This window comes from Ahaetulla prasina, chromosome 4, assembly GCF_028640845.1.
Source record: "Ahaetulla prasina isolate Xishuangbanna chromosome 4, ASM2864084v1, whole genome shotgun sequence".
In the NCBI taxonomy this organism is placed as follows: Eukaryota; Metazoa; Chordata; class Lepidosauria; order Squamata; family Colubridae; genus Ahaetulla; species Ahaetulla prasina.
Window position 1 is genome coordinate 5468829 of NC_080542.1, and position 14308 is coordinate 5483136.

Sequence of the window (14308 nt, forward strand, 5' to 3'; positions counted from 1 at the left end):
GGAAGTGGAAGGGAAGGAGGGGGAGGAGGGGAGGAGGGAAAGAGAAAGGGAAAGGGAAGAGGATGAAAGGGAAAGGGGAGGAGGAAGAGGAGGAGGAAGAGGAGAGGGAGGTGGAGGAGGAAAAGGGGAAGGAGAAAGAAAGGAGACAAAAGAAAAAGAAGAAACCGACTCTTTTGCCTTCCTCCCCTTCTGCCCCCTCAGATCCTCTCCGAATGGAAGCAGAAGAACGAAGAATCTCAGGCGGAGCTGGAGGCATCCCAGAAGGAGTCCCGTTCCCTCAGCACAGAGCTCTTCAAGCTGAAGAACGCCTACGAGGAGTCCCTGGAACTCCTAGAGACCTTAAGAAGAGAGAACAAGAACTTGCAAGGTGGGTTGAGCTGGGAGCAGGTGGCAGAGGTGACTCCTCAAAGCCTCCTTGCTTGGGGGTGCCAGATGTTGAGGGACATCCTTTCCAGTAGAGGGGTTCACTTACCTTCACTACCGATTCGGAACTGTGAGCGTGCGCAGGCAGCACTTCTGTGCATGTGCAGAACATCCATGATGACATCCGGGCGGGTGGGTGGAGCCTCTCGCCACCACCACTACTGATTCGCACGAACCGGGACGAACCAGTAGAAACCCACCACTGATCCCTTCCATGTCCTCCTCCTCCTCTCCTCACCGGAGCGTGGCCGGAATCTCTTTCTTCTCCACCTCTATCCCCAGAGGAGATTTCGGATCTCACCGAACAGCTGAGCCAAGGGGCCAAAAGTATGCATGAGCTGGAAAAAGTGAAGAAGCAGCTGGAGTCTGAGAAAGTGGACTTACAAGCAGCTCTGGAAGAGGCAGAGGTGAGGTGTTATCCTGCTTACCTTTCCTAAAACTCCCAAGGTTTTTCCCTAGCTGATGTCTCTCCTATTTCACTGTAAAAGCCATTTAAAGCATCTGAAGCAGGATCGTAGAGTCCCTTCCCAGGTGGGAACAGAAACAGACAAGCAGCTTTACTCACTGGTCTCATCTATCCTGAAGGAGAGGCAATATTCTGGAACAGGAAGCACTTAATTAAAGGCACAAAAGAACTAAACAGAACAGAATATGGAGCAAGAGGGATTTAGTTAAAGGCACAGGAGAGCTAGACAGAACAGAACAGAACCTGGAACAGGAAGCACTTAATTAAAGGCACAAAAGGGCTAAACAGAACAGAACCTGGAACAAGGACAGAACAGAGCAGAATCTGGAACATGAGGCATTTAATGCATTTAATTTATTGCTAACATAGTGTAAGCCGCCCTGAGTCTTCGGAAAAGGGCGGGATATAAATGCAAAAAAATAATAATTTAAAGACACAAAAGGGCTAAACAGAACAGAACGGAATCTGGAACAGAGCATTTTTATTATTATTATTATTATTATTATTATTATTATTATTATTATTATTATTATTATTATTATTATTATTATTATTATTATTATTTATTAGATTTTTATACCGCCCTTCTCCCGAAGGACTCAGGGCGGTTCACAGCCAATATAAAACAAAGACAATTTACAATTAAAACATAAATTTAAAAACTTATTATATGTTTAATTAAAGACACAGAAGAGCTAGACACACACAGAACAGAATCTGGAACTGGAAGCACTTAATTAAAGGCACAAAACAGCTAAACAGAACAGAATCTGGAACATGAGGCATTTACTTAATTAAAGGCACAAAAGAGCAAGACAGAACAGAACAGAATCTGGAACAGAGCATTAAAGGCACAAAAGAGCTAAACAGGACAAAACAGAATCTGGAATAGGAAGCATTTAATTAAAGGCACAGGAGAGCTAAGCATTTCCAGGGTGCTTTCTCTGTGAGGTTTTCTGCTTCTATTGTCTTGTAAAAGAAAACAGGACTGCAAATCAAGATTGTCTTTAAAAAAATAACATAAAAACACTGCAAGAATATCACACTGATACCATAACCCAGATTTCAATAAAAAAATAAGTGGAATTTTAGAAAAAAAAGGACAAAGAAGGAAGCTGCTAACTCATAAAGCCTTCGTCCATTAGCAAGTAAGCGACTCTAATTTGAGCTAATTTTAATAAAACAGAATAACAGAGTTGAAAGAGGTCTTGGAGGTCTTCTAGTCCAACCCCCTCCTCTGGCAGGAAACCCTATATCATTTCAGACAAATGGTTGTCCAATCCCTTCTTTAAAATTTCTAGGGTTGGAGCACCCACAACTTCTGGAGGCAAGTCGTTCCACTGATTAATTGTTCTCATTGTCAGGAAATTTCTCCTTAGTTCTAAGTTGGTTCTGTCCCTGAGAACCAATCTAGAACTAAGAAAGCTTTCAGGTCTTAATACTATTCTTCTTCACTTTCACCATTTTACCCATAATTCTTTGCTGGTCTGTTGAGTGTAATAAAGATTGATTGATTGATTGATTCCCATAATTCCTTGACTCCTCAGGCCTCTCTGGAACATGAGGAAGGCAAGATCCTCCGAGCTCAGCTGGAGTTCAACCAGATCAAGGCCGAAATTGAACGCAAGTTGACCGAGAAGGACGAGGAGATGGAGCAGGCCAAGCGGAATCATCTGAGGACGGTGGACTCGCTCCAAGCTTCCCTGGATGCGGAGACCCGCAGCCGCAATGAGGCCTTGAGGATCAAGAAGAAGATGGAGGGCGACCTCAACGACATGGAGATCCAGCTCAGTCAAGCGAATCGGGTGGCCGCCGAAGTTCAGAAGCACCTCAAGATCGCTCATGCCCACCTCAAGGTAAGGAGATATGGAGACCTTCAGATCTTCCTCGTTCATCCCTCGTTTTCGGGGTCAATAGATTTGCTCCAAGCTGTGTGTCTTTGATGGCCCAGGACACTCAGATTCAACTGGATGATGCCCTTCGAGCCAATGAGGACCTGAAGGAGAACATCGCCATCGTGGAAAGACGGAATACGCTGCTGCAGGCTGAGCTGGAAGAGCTACGTAGCGTATTGGAGCAGACGGAGCGTGGGCGGAAACTGGCAGAACAGGAGCTGACGGAGGCCAGTGAGAGGGTCCAGCTCCTCCATTCTCAGGTGAGGAGAAGCCAGCTTATTCTTCTCCAGGTTTCTTTGAATCTGGTTTGCTAAGAACCACAGACAGAACCCTGGAGAAGCTATTCAGAGCCTGTTCAGACAACTGCAGGGCCTGAAGGGTGCACGTTTTAGGAAAAGACTCACGTTGGCTGTGTTTCTCAACCTTGGCAACTTTAAGGTGAGTGGACGTCAACTTCCGGAATTCCAAAAATAGGTTCTGCATGAAGATTGAGAAAATAAAATAGGTTCTGGATGTAGATTCTGAGGGGATAAAATAGGTATTGGATGAAGGTTGAGGGAATAAAGTAGGTTCTGGATGTAGGTTCTGAGGGAATAAAATAGATTCTGGATGAAGATTGAGGGAATAAAGTAGGTTCTGAGAGAATAAAATAGGTTTTGGATGTAGGTTAGGGGATAAAATAGATTCTGGATGTAGGTTAGGGGATAAAATACTCGATGAAGATTGAGGGAATAAAATAGGTTCTGGATGTAGGTTCTGAGGGAATAAAATAGGTTCTGGATGTAGGTTCTGAGGGAATAAAATAGGTTCTGGATGTAAGTTCTGAGGGAATAAAATAAGTTCTGGATGTAGCTTAGGGGATAAAATAGATTCTTGATGAAGGTTGAGGGAATAAAGTAGGTTCTGGATGTAGGTTCTGAGGGAATAAAATAGGTTCTAGATGAAGGGTGAGGGAATAAAGTAGGTTCTGAGAGGATAAAATAGGTTCTGGATGTAGGTTAGGGGATAAAATAGGTTCTGGATGTAGGTTAGGGGATAAAATAGATTCTGGATGTAGATTAGGGGATAAAATAGGTTCTTGATGAAGGTTGAGGGAATAAAGTAGGTTCTGGATGTAGGTTCTGAGGGAATAAAATAGGTTCTGGATGTAAGTTCTGAGGGAATAAAATAAGTTCTGGATGTAGCTTAGGGGATAAAATAGGTTCTTGATGAAGGTTGAGGGAATAAAGTAGGTTCTGGATGTAGGTTCTGAGGGAATAAAATAGGTTCTGGATGAAGGGTGGGGGAATAAAGTAGGTTCTGAGAGGATAAAATAGGTTCTGGATGTAGGTTAGGGGATAAAATACTCAATGAAGATTGAGGGAATAAAGTAGGTTCTGGATGTAGGTTCTGAGGGAATAAAATAGGTTCTGGATGTAGGTTCTGAGGGAATAAAATAGGTTCTGGATGTAGCTTAGGGGATAAAATAGGTTCTTGATGAAGGTTGAGGGAATAAAGTAGGTTCTGGATGTAGGTTCTGAGGGAATAAAATAAGTTCTGGATGAAGGGTGGGGGAATAAAGTAGGTTCTGAGAGGATAAAATAGGTTCTGGATGTAGGTTAGGGGATAAAATACTCAATGAAGATTGAGGGAATAAAGTAGGTTCTGGATGTAGGTTCTGAGGGAATAAAATAGGTTCTGGATGTAGGTTCTGAGGGAATAAAATAGGTTCTGGATGTAGCTTAGGGGATAAAATAGGTTCTTGATGAAGGTTGAGGGAATAAAGTAGGTTCTGGATGTAGGTTCTGAGGGAATAAAATAAGTTCTGGATGTAGCTTAGGGGATAAAATAGGTTCTGGATGTAGGTTGAGGGAATAAAGTAGGTTCTGGATGTAGAGTCTGAGAGGATAAAATAAGTTCTGCGTGTAGGTTCTGAGGAAATAAAATAGGTTCTGGATGAAGGTTGAGGGAATAAAGTAGGTTCTGAGGGAATAAAATAGGTTCTGGATGTAGCTTAGGGGATAAAATAGGTTCTCGATGAAGGTTGAGGGTATAAAATAGGTTCTGGATGAAGGTTGAGGGAATAAAGTAGATTCTGGATGTAGGTTCTGAGGGAATAAAATAGATTCTGATTGTAGATTCTGAGGAAATAAAATAGGTTCTGGATATATTTTGAGAGAATAAGGTAGGTTCTGGATATAGGTTCTGAGAGAATAAAGTAAGTTCTGGATGGTTTCAAACCATCTTTGACCTTCATAGGTCCCATGCTACATGAAGGCACCAACCGTTCGGACCTGTCAGTTGCTTTCATGTCTCCTGTTGTGGCTTGACTCACTAATTTTGATTGCCCCTTTTCTCCAGAACACCAGCCTCATCAATCAGAAGAAGAAGATGGAGGTTGACCTGACGCAGCTTCAATCAGAAGTGGAAGAAGCTGTGCAGGAGTGCCGAAACGCTGAGGAGAAGGCCAAGAAAGCCATCACAGATGTGCGTGAGAGTGAGATCACAGACGAAGGTTGACCACGAATGGTCCATGAGGACCATTTGATTCTTTCTCCCTAAATCGGGGGGAGGGGGTGTCCAAACTTGACAACTGTTAAGACTTGTGGACTTCCGCTTCCAGAACTTCCATGCCTGGCTGGGGAATTCTGGGAGTTGAAATCCACCGTCTTAAAGTTTGGAGACCCCTGATCTAGAAGGAGACATCTCCAGGTCCTCCATTGCTTCGGTCCACCAGGAGCATCAAAAGAGGACCCATGTTGACATGAATAATTAGCCTTTGAGTTTAGGATTAATTTCCCAATTCATGCAAAGAAGGAAGCCTGGATGGACGTCTTTTTCTCTCGTCCTCTTGTACGGGGCAGGCGGCCATGATGGCGGAGGAGCTCAAGAAGGAGCAAGACACCAGCGCCCACCTGGAGAGGATGAAGAAGAACATGGAGCAGACCATCAAGGATCTCCAGATGCGTCTGGACGAGGCGGAGCAGCTGGCCCTCAAAGGCGGCAAGAAGCAGCTCCAGAAACTGGAGGCCCGAGTACGAGAGCTGGAGAACGAGCTGGAAGGGGAGCAGAAACGCAACGTGGAGAACATCAAAGGGATGCGCAAGTGTGAGAGACGCATCAAGGAGCTCACCTACCAGGTGAGGAGCTCAGAAAGCACCAAGGACCCTATAGTCCACCTCTTCCTGCTCCTCCCTCCCTCCTCCCCTCCTCTTTCTCCTCTACTCCACAAACCCCACTTCGATTCTAGCACTGATGATGTTACCTAGTTGGGTCATGAAACATCTGCAAGAAAACTCAGAGAGCACCAAGGACCCCACAGTCCTCTCTCCTCCTCCTCCTCCTCCTTCCCACCTCCTTCTCCTCCACCGCCTTTTGCTCTTCCTCCTCTTCCCCTTCTCCTCTACTCCACAAACCCTAGTCCTTTCTAGCAGTGATGATATTACCTAGTTGGGCCATGAGACGTCTGCAAGGAAACCGCCAAGCTCAGAGAGCACCAAGGACCCCACAGTCCTCCTCCTCCTTCTCCTCCTCTCCTCCTCCTTCTCCTCCTCTCCCTTCACTCCACAAACCCCACTTCAGTTCTAGCATTGATCATGTTACCTAGTTGGGTCATGAAACATCTGCAAGAAAACTCAGAGACCACCAAGGACCCCACAGTCCTCTCTCCTCTTCCTCCTCCTCCTCTTCCCATCTCCTTCTCCTCCACCGCCTTTTGCTCTTCCTCCTCTTCCCCTTCTCCTCTACTCCACAAACCCTAGTCCTTTCTAGCAGTGATGATATTACCTAGTTGGGCCATGAGATGTCTGCAAGGAAACCGCCAAGCTCAGAGATTATCAAGGACCACACAGTCCTCCTCCTCCTTCTCCTCCTCTCCCCTTCACTCCACAAACCCCACTTCTAGCACTGATGATGTTACCTAGTTAGGTCATGTCTCCAACAAAGAACCGAGCTCAGAGAATACCAAGGATCCCACAGCCCTCCTCCTCCTCTTCCTCCCCCTCCTCTCCTCCCACTCCTTCTCCTCCACCATCTTTTGCTCTTTCTCTTCCTCCTCCTCCCCTCTACTCCACACACCCCGACTCCCTTCTAGCATTGATGATGTTACTTAGTTGGGTTATGAAACATCTGCAAGGAAAACACCCAGCTCAGAGAGCATCCACAGCCGCCGCCTTCTTCTCCTTCTCCTTCTCCTTCTCCTTCTCCTTCTCCTTCTCCTTCTCCTTCTCCTTCTTCTTCTTTTCCTCCTCCTCCTCCTCCTCCTCCTCCTCCCCTTCTTTTCCTCCACTCCACGAACCCCACTCCCTTCAATCACTGGTGATGTTCCCCAGTTGGGTCATGAGACATCTGCAAGAGAAACAAGCAAGCTCAGAGAGCACCAAGGAGCCCACATTTCTCCTCTCCCTCCCCCTCCTCCTCCACTCCACAAAACCCCACTCCCTTCTAGCACTGATGATGATGCCTAGCCAGGTCATGAGACGTCTGCAGAAAAGAAAACCCTACAAACCCATTTTTATTTATTTATTTATTTATTGGCAAACCAGTTCCAGCTAGACGGTCTTTTTGATGGCCCTTTGAAACGACACTATGGATGATAACGATTCAGACATTGTTGTGTCTGCGCTCCCCGAGCCAGGCCCCCTGCCAGAAAGTGACTTGGAAAGTGAGGGGGAAGGGCCATCAGGACTTACCTCGGGAGCACCGGCTTCCCTGGCTCAGCTCCAGGAGCCAGAGGCAGGCCAGGTGGAGGAGATAACGAGGCCTCCGTCCCCTGACTCTTCCCCCCCCAGGTCACGCCTCCAGACCCAGCTGATGGCAATCAGGCCTGGCCGGACCCTAGGTTTCGTAGGCAGGAGAGGCGGGAACAACAGAAGCAGGGGTGGGGCAGGCCTAGGAAGTGCTGAGTCATGGAGCCACACCCCACAGGATACAAAAGCAGCAAGGGCTGCTATGCCTCTTCGTAGCAGGCAAATCAACTGCTTAACTAGAGCTGAAGTACTGCTTGTTGACTCATCGGCATCAAGGGAGATAACAGAGACACTTGGCAGACGCTCCAGCTGATAGTGCCGGCTAATTAAGTCATCGCTCCGACGGAGGCGAGGGGGACAGAACAGACATGCCGTAGGATAATGAGGGTCCTAATCTTCTACCCTCCTCCCACCCTTTCTCCTTTTTTTCATGATCTGCAGACCGAAGAGGACAAGAAAAACTTGCTGAGACTCCAAGACCTGGTAGACAAACTGCAGATGAAAGTGAAAGCTTACAAAAGACAAGCCGAAGAAGCGGTGAGTTTCCAAGCCCGGGTCCCCGACAGCTAGTCCTCGACTTGCAACAATTCATTTAGTAGTGACCGTTCGGTTTTGAGCTCCCTAGTGGTCGTAAGTCAAGAGTAAGAGGACGAAAGACAGAACTAGCAAATGGTTGATAACAGCCTATTTCCTGGGCTTGGTTTTTTTTCTTCTGACTTATTCCCTGCTTACTCCTATCAGGTAGATAGAGATGGTGGGGGGCGTGGATGGGGGAAGAGAGAAAGGGAGAGGGATAGAGCAAGGGTGAAATGCTCCCGGTTCAGACCCAATCCGGTAGCGATGGTAGCGGGTGGTTCGGAGAACCGGTAGCAAAAATCCTTGCCTACCCGCCATGCCCAGCTGAGCCATGCGATCATCAGAGTTGTTGTTTTTTAACTTTTAAAAGCATTTTTTCTTCGGCTGAAAAAATGCTTTTAAAAGTAAAAAAAAAAATCCTCTCATGATCGAGTTTTTAATATTGTATGTGTTTGAGTTGTATTTTATTTGGTTGTTCACCGCCCTGAGTCCTTCGGGAGAAGGGCGGTATACAAATTAAATTATTATTATTATTATTATTATTATTATTATTATTATTATTATTATTATTATTATTATTATTATTATTATTATTATTATTATTATTATTATTATTATTATTATTATCGCGCAGCTCAGCTGGGATCGCCAAATGCTTTTAAAAGCATTTTTTCTGCAACCTCTTCGGCCTAAGAGGTTGTAAAAAATGCTTTTAAAAGGCTCTGACGATCCCAGCTGTTGCCTGATCGTCAGAGCCTTCGGTAGAAAAAATGCTTTTAAAACTTTTTTTTTAATAATTGGCCATGCCCACCCAGTCACATCCCCCCCCCAAGCCACGCCCACATAACAAATTTTACATTGCACCACTGAGATAGAGATAGAGAAAGGGAGTGAGAGAGATGGAATGGACAAATGGATAATAGATAGGGGAGAGAGATAGAGGTAGAGAAAGGGAAAGAGAGCTAGAGAAAGGGGGAGAGAAAGAAAAAGGGAGAGAGAGAAAGAGAAAGGGAGAGAAAGGGAGAGAAAGAGGGGAGAGAGAGAGTTAGAGAGAAAAGGAGAGAGGTAGAGGTAGAAAAAGGGAAAGAGAGATAGATAAAGGGGGCGAGACAGAGAAAGGGAGAGAGAAAGAGAAAGAGAGAGAGAGAGAAAAGGAGAGAGAGAAAGGGAGAAAGAGAAAGGGAGAGAGAAAGGGAGAGAGATAGAGGTAGAGAAAGGGAAAGGGAAAGAGAGATAGATAAAGGGGGAGAGAGAGAGAGAGAGAGAGAGGGAGAGAGAGAGAGAGAGAGAAAAGGAGAGAGATAGAGAAAGGGAGAAAGAGAAAGGTAGAGAGAAAAGGAGAGAGGTAGAGGTAGAAAAAGGGAAAAGAGAGATAGATAAAATGGGAGAGACAGAGAAAGGGAGAGAGAGAAAGGGTGAGAAAGAGAGAGAAAGAGAAGGAGAGAGCTAGAGAAAGGGAGAAAGAGAAAGGGAGAGAGATAGAGGTAGAGAAAGGGAGAGAGAGGGGGGAGAGAGAAAGAAAGAGAGGTAGAGAAAGGGAGAGAAATATAGAGAAAGGGAAAAAGAGATAGAAAGGGAGAGAGACAGAAAGGGAGAGAGATGATAGAACGGACCAATGGATGATAGATGGACAGATAGACAGAGAGAGATGATAGACGATAGATTTTGCTATTTGCACAAGAGTTTCTCCGCTTAGTAAAACTGCTTCGCTTAAGCTCACCTGGCGCTTTGGTTTTTATTTATTTCTTTTTTTTTTCTTTTTTCGATCCGCCAAGCCGGCGATTTTCCAAGTCAGCAGGTAGCCGGGAGAGTTTGTCAGCCGTAAAGCTTTTACAAGACTTTAAACGGCTTGGCGTGATCTCTTTAAGCCCCGGATAACCTTGGATTGAAACCACGGCAGACGGGGCTAAGTCAATGAGGAAAGAATTGCTCTCTTTTTTTTTTTATAGGCAGTCCTCGACGTGCGACTAACGGCCGTTCAAAGTTGCAGCGGTGCTGGGACAAAAGGGACTTAACGTCCGTTTTTCACACTTACGACCGTTGCATTACCCCCCCCCCAGGGATACAAAATTCAGCCGCCTGGCAACTGGCTCGTTTTTACGACTGGTACAGGACCCCAGGGTTGCACGAGTCCCCGTTGGCGACCTGCTGAGAAGCAAAGCCAAATTCACTTAACAACCTTCAGCGATTCACTTAACAACTGTAGCAAGGAAGGTCGTAAAAAGGGGGCAAAACTCGCTTAACAACTGCCCTGCTTGGCAGTAAAACTGTCCGGCTCAACTGTGGGTCTCATTCGAGGATTGCCTGCATTATGGGTCAAACCTTATTTGTGGGAGGTAGCCCCTGAAAGCTGGAAGAAAGCCGTCTTCGTTTCTGGAAAGGAATCCGATAGCGTCTTTTTTGACTAACTAATTTTATTTTTTAAATCGTGGGGAGGGGAGGGGAAACGTTAAGAAATACCTAATCTTAACGACTAAAGAAAGGCTGTCAAATAAGGTTGGGGATGGAACCAACTCAGTTTGCAAGGATGGGATAGGAGAGGACAGGATAGAAGGAGAGGAGAGGAGAGAAAAGATGGAATGGAATGGAGTGGAATGGAATGGAGTGGAGTGGAGTGGAGTGGAAAGGAACGGAACGGAACGGAACAGAACAGAACAGAACAGAATAGAACAGAATAGAACAGAGTAGAATAGAGTAGAATAGAATAGAAAATATGGAATGGAGTGGAGTGGAATAGAATGGAATGGAATGGAGTGGAGTGGAGTGGAGTGGAGTGGAGTGGAGTGGAGTGGAACGGAACGGAACAGAACAGAACGGAACGGAACAGAACAGAACAGAACAGAGTAGAGTAGAGTAGAAAATATGGAGTGGAGTGGAATAGAATAGAATAGAATAGAATAGAATAGAATAGAATAGAATAGAATAGAATAGAATAGAAAATATGGAATGGAATGGAATGGAGTGGAGTGGAGTGGAGTGGAACGGAACGGAACGGAACGGAACGGAACGGAACGGAACGGAACAGAACAGAACAGAACAGAACAGAGTAGAGTAGAGTAGAATAGAAAATATGGAGTGGAGTGGAGTGGAGTGGAGTGGAATGGAATGGAATGGAATAGAATAGAATAGAATAGAATAGAATAGAATAGAATAGAATAGAATAGAATAGAATAGAAAATATGGAATGGAATGGAATGGAATGGAATGGAATGGAATAGAACGGAATGGAACGGAACGGAACGGAACAGAACAGAACAGAACAGAATAGAAAATATGGAATGGAATGGAATAGAATAGAATAGAATATAGAATACCATAAAATATAGAATAGAATAGAATAGAATAGGCTGGAAGAGATCTTGGAGGTCTTCTAGTCCAGCCCACTGCTCTGCCAGGAAACCCTACAACATTTCAGACAAGTGGCTGTCCAGTCTCTTCTTAAAAACCTCCAGTGATGGAGCACATACAACTTCTGGTGGCCAGCTGTTCCACTGGTGAATTGTCTTCCCTGTTAGGAAGTTTCTCCTTAATTCCAGGTTACTTCTCTCCTTGATGAGTTTCCATCCATTGTTTCTTGTCCTGCCGTCAGGTGCTTTGGAGAACAAAGTTGACCCCCCTCTTCTTTGGGGCAGCCCCTCAAATACCTCTCTCTTTCTCTCTATCCTTGGAGGTTTTTAAGAAGCCGTTTATCAGACCGGGCGAGAGCAGAGAGTTGGACTAGATGACCTCTGAGTTCCCTTCCAACTCTGTTACTCTTACTTGACAACTATTTCTTCTGCCTCTTCTCATCATATCGAGATCCTTCAAGGGATCCTTCAGAGGATTTCGATTTCCCGCATCCTTCGCCATCTAGCCCATCTTCCTCGGCACTTGATCTCCTGTCCGTTCTGGAGTCTCGTGTCCACAACTGGGCAGCGGACTCCAAACGAAGAGACGGAGAGACACAGCAACGATGACAACAACAACAAGGGAAGGTTTTGCACACCGCAAAACATCCCTCCATCTTTTTCTACTCCTTTTCCAGGAAGAGCAAGCCAACACCAACCTGGCCAAGTTCCGGAAGGCTCAGCACGAGCTGGACGAAGCCGAGGAACGGGCGGACATCGCCGAGTCCCAGATCAACAAGCTGAAGGCCAAAAGTCGCGACGTGGGAGGAAAGGCGAGTTCTTATTTTGCGGGGTTCGCTAGGGCAGCGGTCACCAACGTGAGAAAATGTTGGCGGTCCGCAGAAAAATTATTTGCATTCTTTTTTATATTGCACTAAATCAGGGGTCCTCAAACTACGGCCCCTGGGATGGATACGTGCAATGAATGTTTGTGTTGCTGTAGAGAGTCTCCCCCTTCGGGGTCTTTTTGTGCGGGTCGGAGGGGGACAGAAATTCTGATTCGGGGTCTGCTTCGGCCTCCTGGTGTGGGGCTTTGGGCGAAGGCTGGAGGGAAGCGCGGCTGGTGGCGAAGAGCCGGAGGGCCTCGTTCCAGCATCATGTCCTGGAACTGGCTGACCGTCTCAATCTGCTGAGATAATAGAATAGAAAATATGGAATGGAATGGAATGGAATGGAATAGAAAATATGGAATGGAATGGAATGGAGTGGAGTGGAGTGGAGTGGAATGGAATAGAATAGAATAGAATAGAATAGAATAGAATAGAATAGAATAGAATAGAATAGAATAGAATAGAATAGAAAAGAAAAGAAAAGAAAAGAAAAGAAAAGAAAATATTGAATGGAATGGAATGGAATGGAATGGAATGGAATGGAATGGAATAGAATAGAATTGAACAGAACAGAACGGAACGGAACGGAACGGAATGGAATGGAATAGAAAATATGGAATGGAATGGAATGGAGTGGAGTGGAGTGGAATAGAATAGAATAGAATAGAATAGAATAGAAAAGAAAAGAAAAGAAAAGAAAAGAAAAGAAAAGAAAAGAAAAGAAAAGAAAATATGGAATGGAATGGAATGGAATGGAAAATATGGAATAGAATAGAATAGAATAGAATAGAATAGAATAGAATATATCGAATGGAATAGAATAGAATAGAATAGAATAGAATAGAATAGAATAGAATAGAATAGAATAGAATAGAATAGAATATATTGAATGGAATGGAATGGAATGGAATGGAATAGAATGGAATAGAATAGAATAGAATATATCGAATAGAATAGAATAGAATAGAATAGAATAGAATAGAATAGGAAATAGAATAGAATAGAATAGAATAGAATAGAATAGAATAGAATAGAATAGAATAGAATAGAATAGAATAGAATAGAATAGAAAAGAATATATCGAATGGAATGGAATGGAATGGAAAATATGGAATAGAATAGAATAGAATAGAATAGAATAGAATAGAATAGAATAGAATAGAATAGAATAGAATAGAATAGAATAGAAAAGAAAAGAAAAGAAAATATGGAATGGAATGGAATGGAATGGAAAATATGGAATAGAATAGAATATATGGAATGGAATAGAATAGAATAGAATAGAATAGAATAGAATAGAATAGAATAGAATAGAATAGAATAGAATAGAATAGGATTCTTTATTGCCCAGGTGTGTTTATTAGACATGCAAGGAATTTTTCTCCAATGCAGAAGCTCTTAGTCTATGTGCAAAACAACAAAGTAATAATAATCATAATAAGAGAGCTCCTTCGCCACTCCCGGGGAATCCCGCAAAAAGGAAAAATGTATGCGTATTTCATAGTGGCAAAGAATTTGTGATTTATTTCTCCTTTCTCGGCTTGCTTTCGTTCACGCTTTTCCTTTCTGCTTCTCTCTTCCAGAAACTTCTCGATGAAGAGTGAGGAAGCCAGGGGGGGAAAAAACTTATTTTAGCCTAAGTAGCCATTTAGCGACAACTTTTGCCTCGAGAGGCCCTAATAGTGATTATAGAGCTGTGAAATAAATCTGAATAGCAACACAAATTTGGTTTCCCATGCATTTCTATCGCTCGAAACCTGAAATGTGTGTTAAGAGGCCAACCAACAAGCGGCATCAAATGATTTCCCCACCCCTGTTCAAATAAAATCACGTCAGAATCATTACTCGCAGGAGAAAAACAACTTCCAAGACTCATGCAAGTAGTCCTCGACTTATGTCAGCTCGCTTAGTTAACAACAGCACGGGCAAAAGTAACTTACAACTAGCGGTGGGTTTACAATATTCTGACCACCGGTTCACCATGCATGTGCACGCACACTTCACA

General features: G+C 44.2%; 1 protein-coding gene across 1 annotated transcript in view; it reads left to right on the forward strand.

Moving 5' to 3' along the window:
* Positions 1-14020, forward strand: part of LOC131198695 (myosin-6-like) — a 98526-nt gene extending 84506 nt beyond the window's left edge. Inside the window, exons 34-42 of the mRNA XM_058183607.1 lie at positions 202-367; positions 706-830; positions 2437-2745; positions 2841-3044; positions 5125-5250; positions 5628-5903; positions 7953-8048; positions 12112-12246; positions 13887-14020. Coding sequence (XP_058039590.1) covers positions 202-367; positions 706-830; positions 2437-2745; positions 2841-3044; positions 5125-5250; positions 5628-5903; positions 7953-8048; positions 12112-12246; positions 13887-13907 — 1458 coding nt within the window. The 3' untranslated portion in view covers positions 13908-14020. The remainder of the gene's footprint in view (positions 1-201; positions 368-705; positions 831-2436; positions 2746-2840; positions 3045-5124; positions 5251-5627; positions 5904-7952; positions 8049-12111; positions 12247-13886) is intronic.
* The last annotated feature ends 288 nt before the right edge of the window (positions 14021-14308 follow it).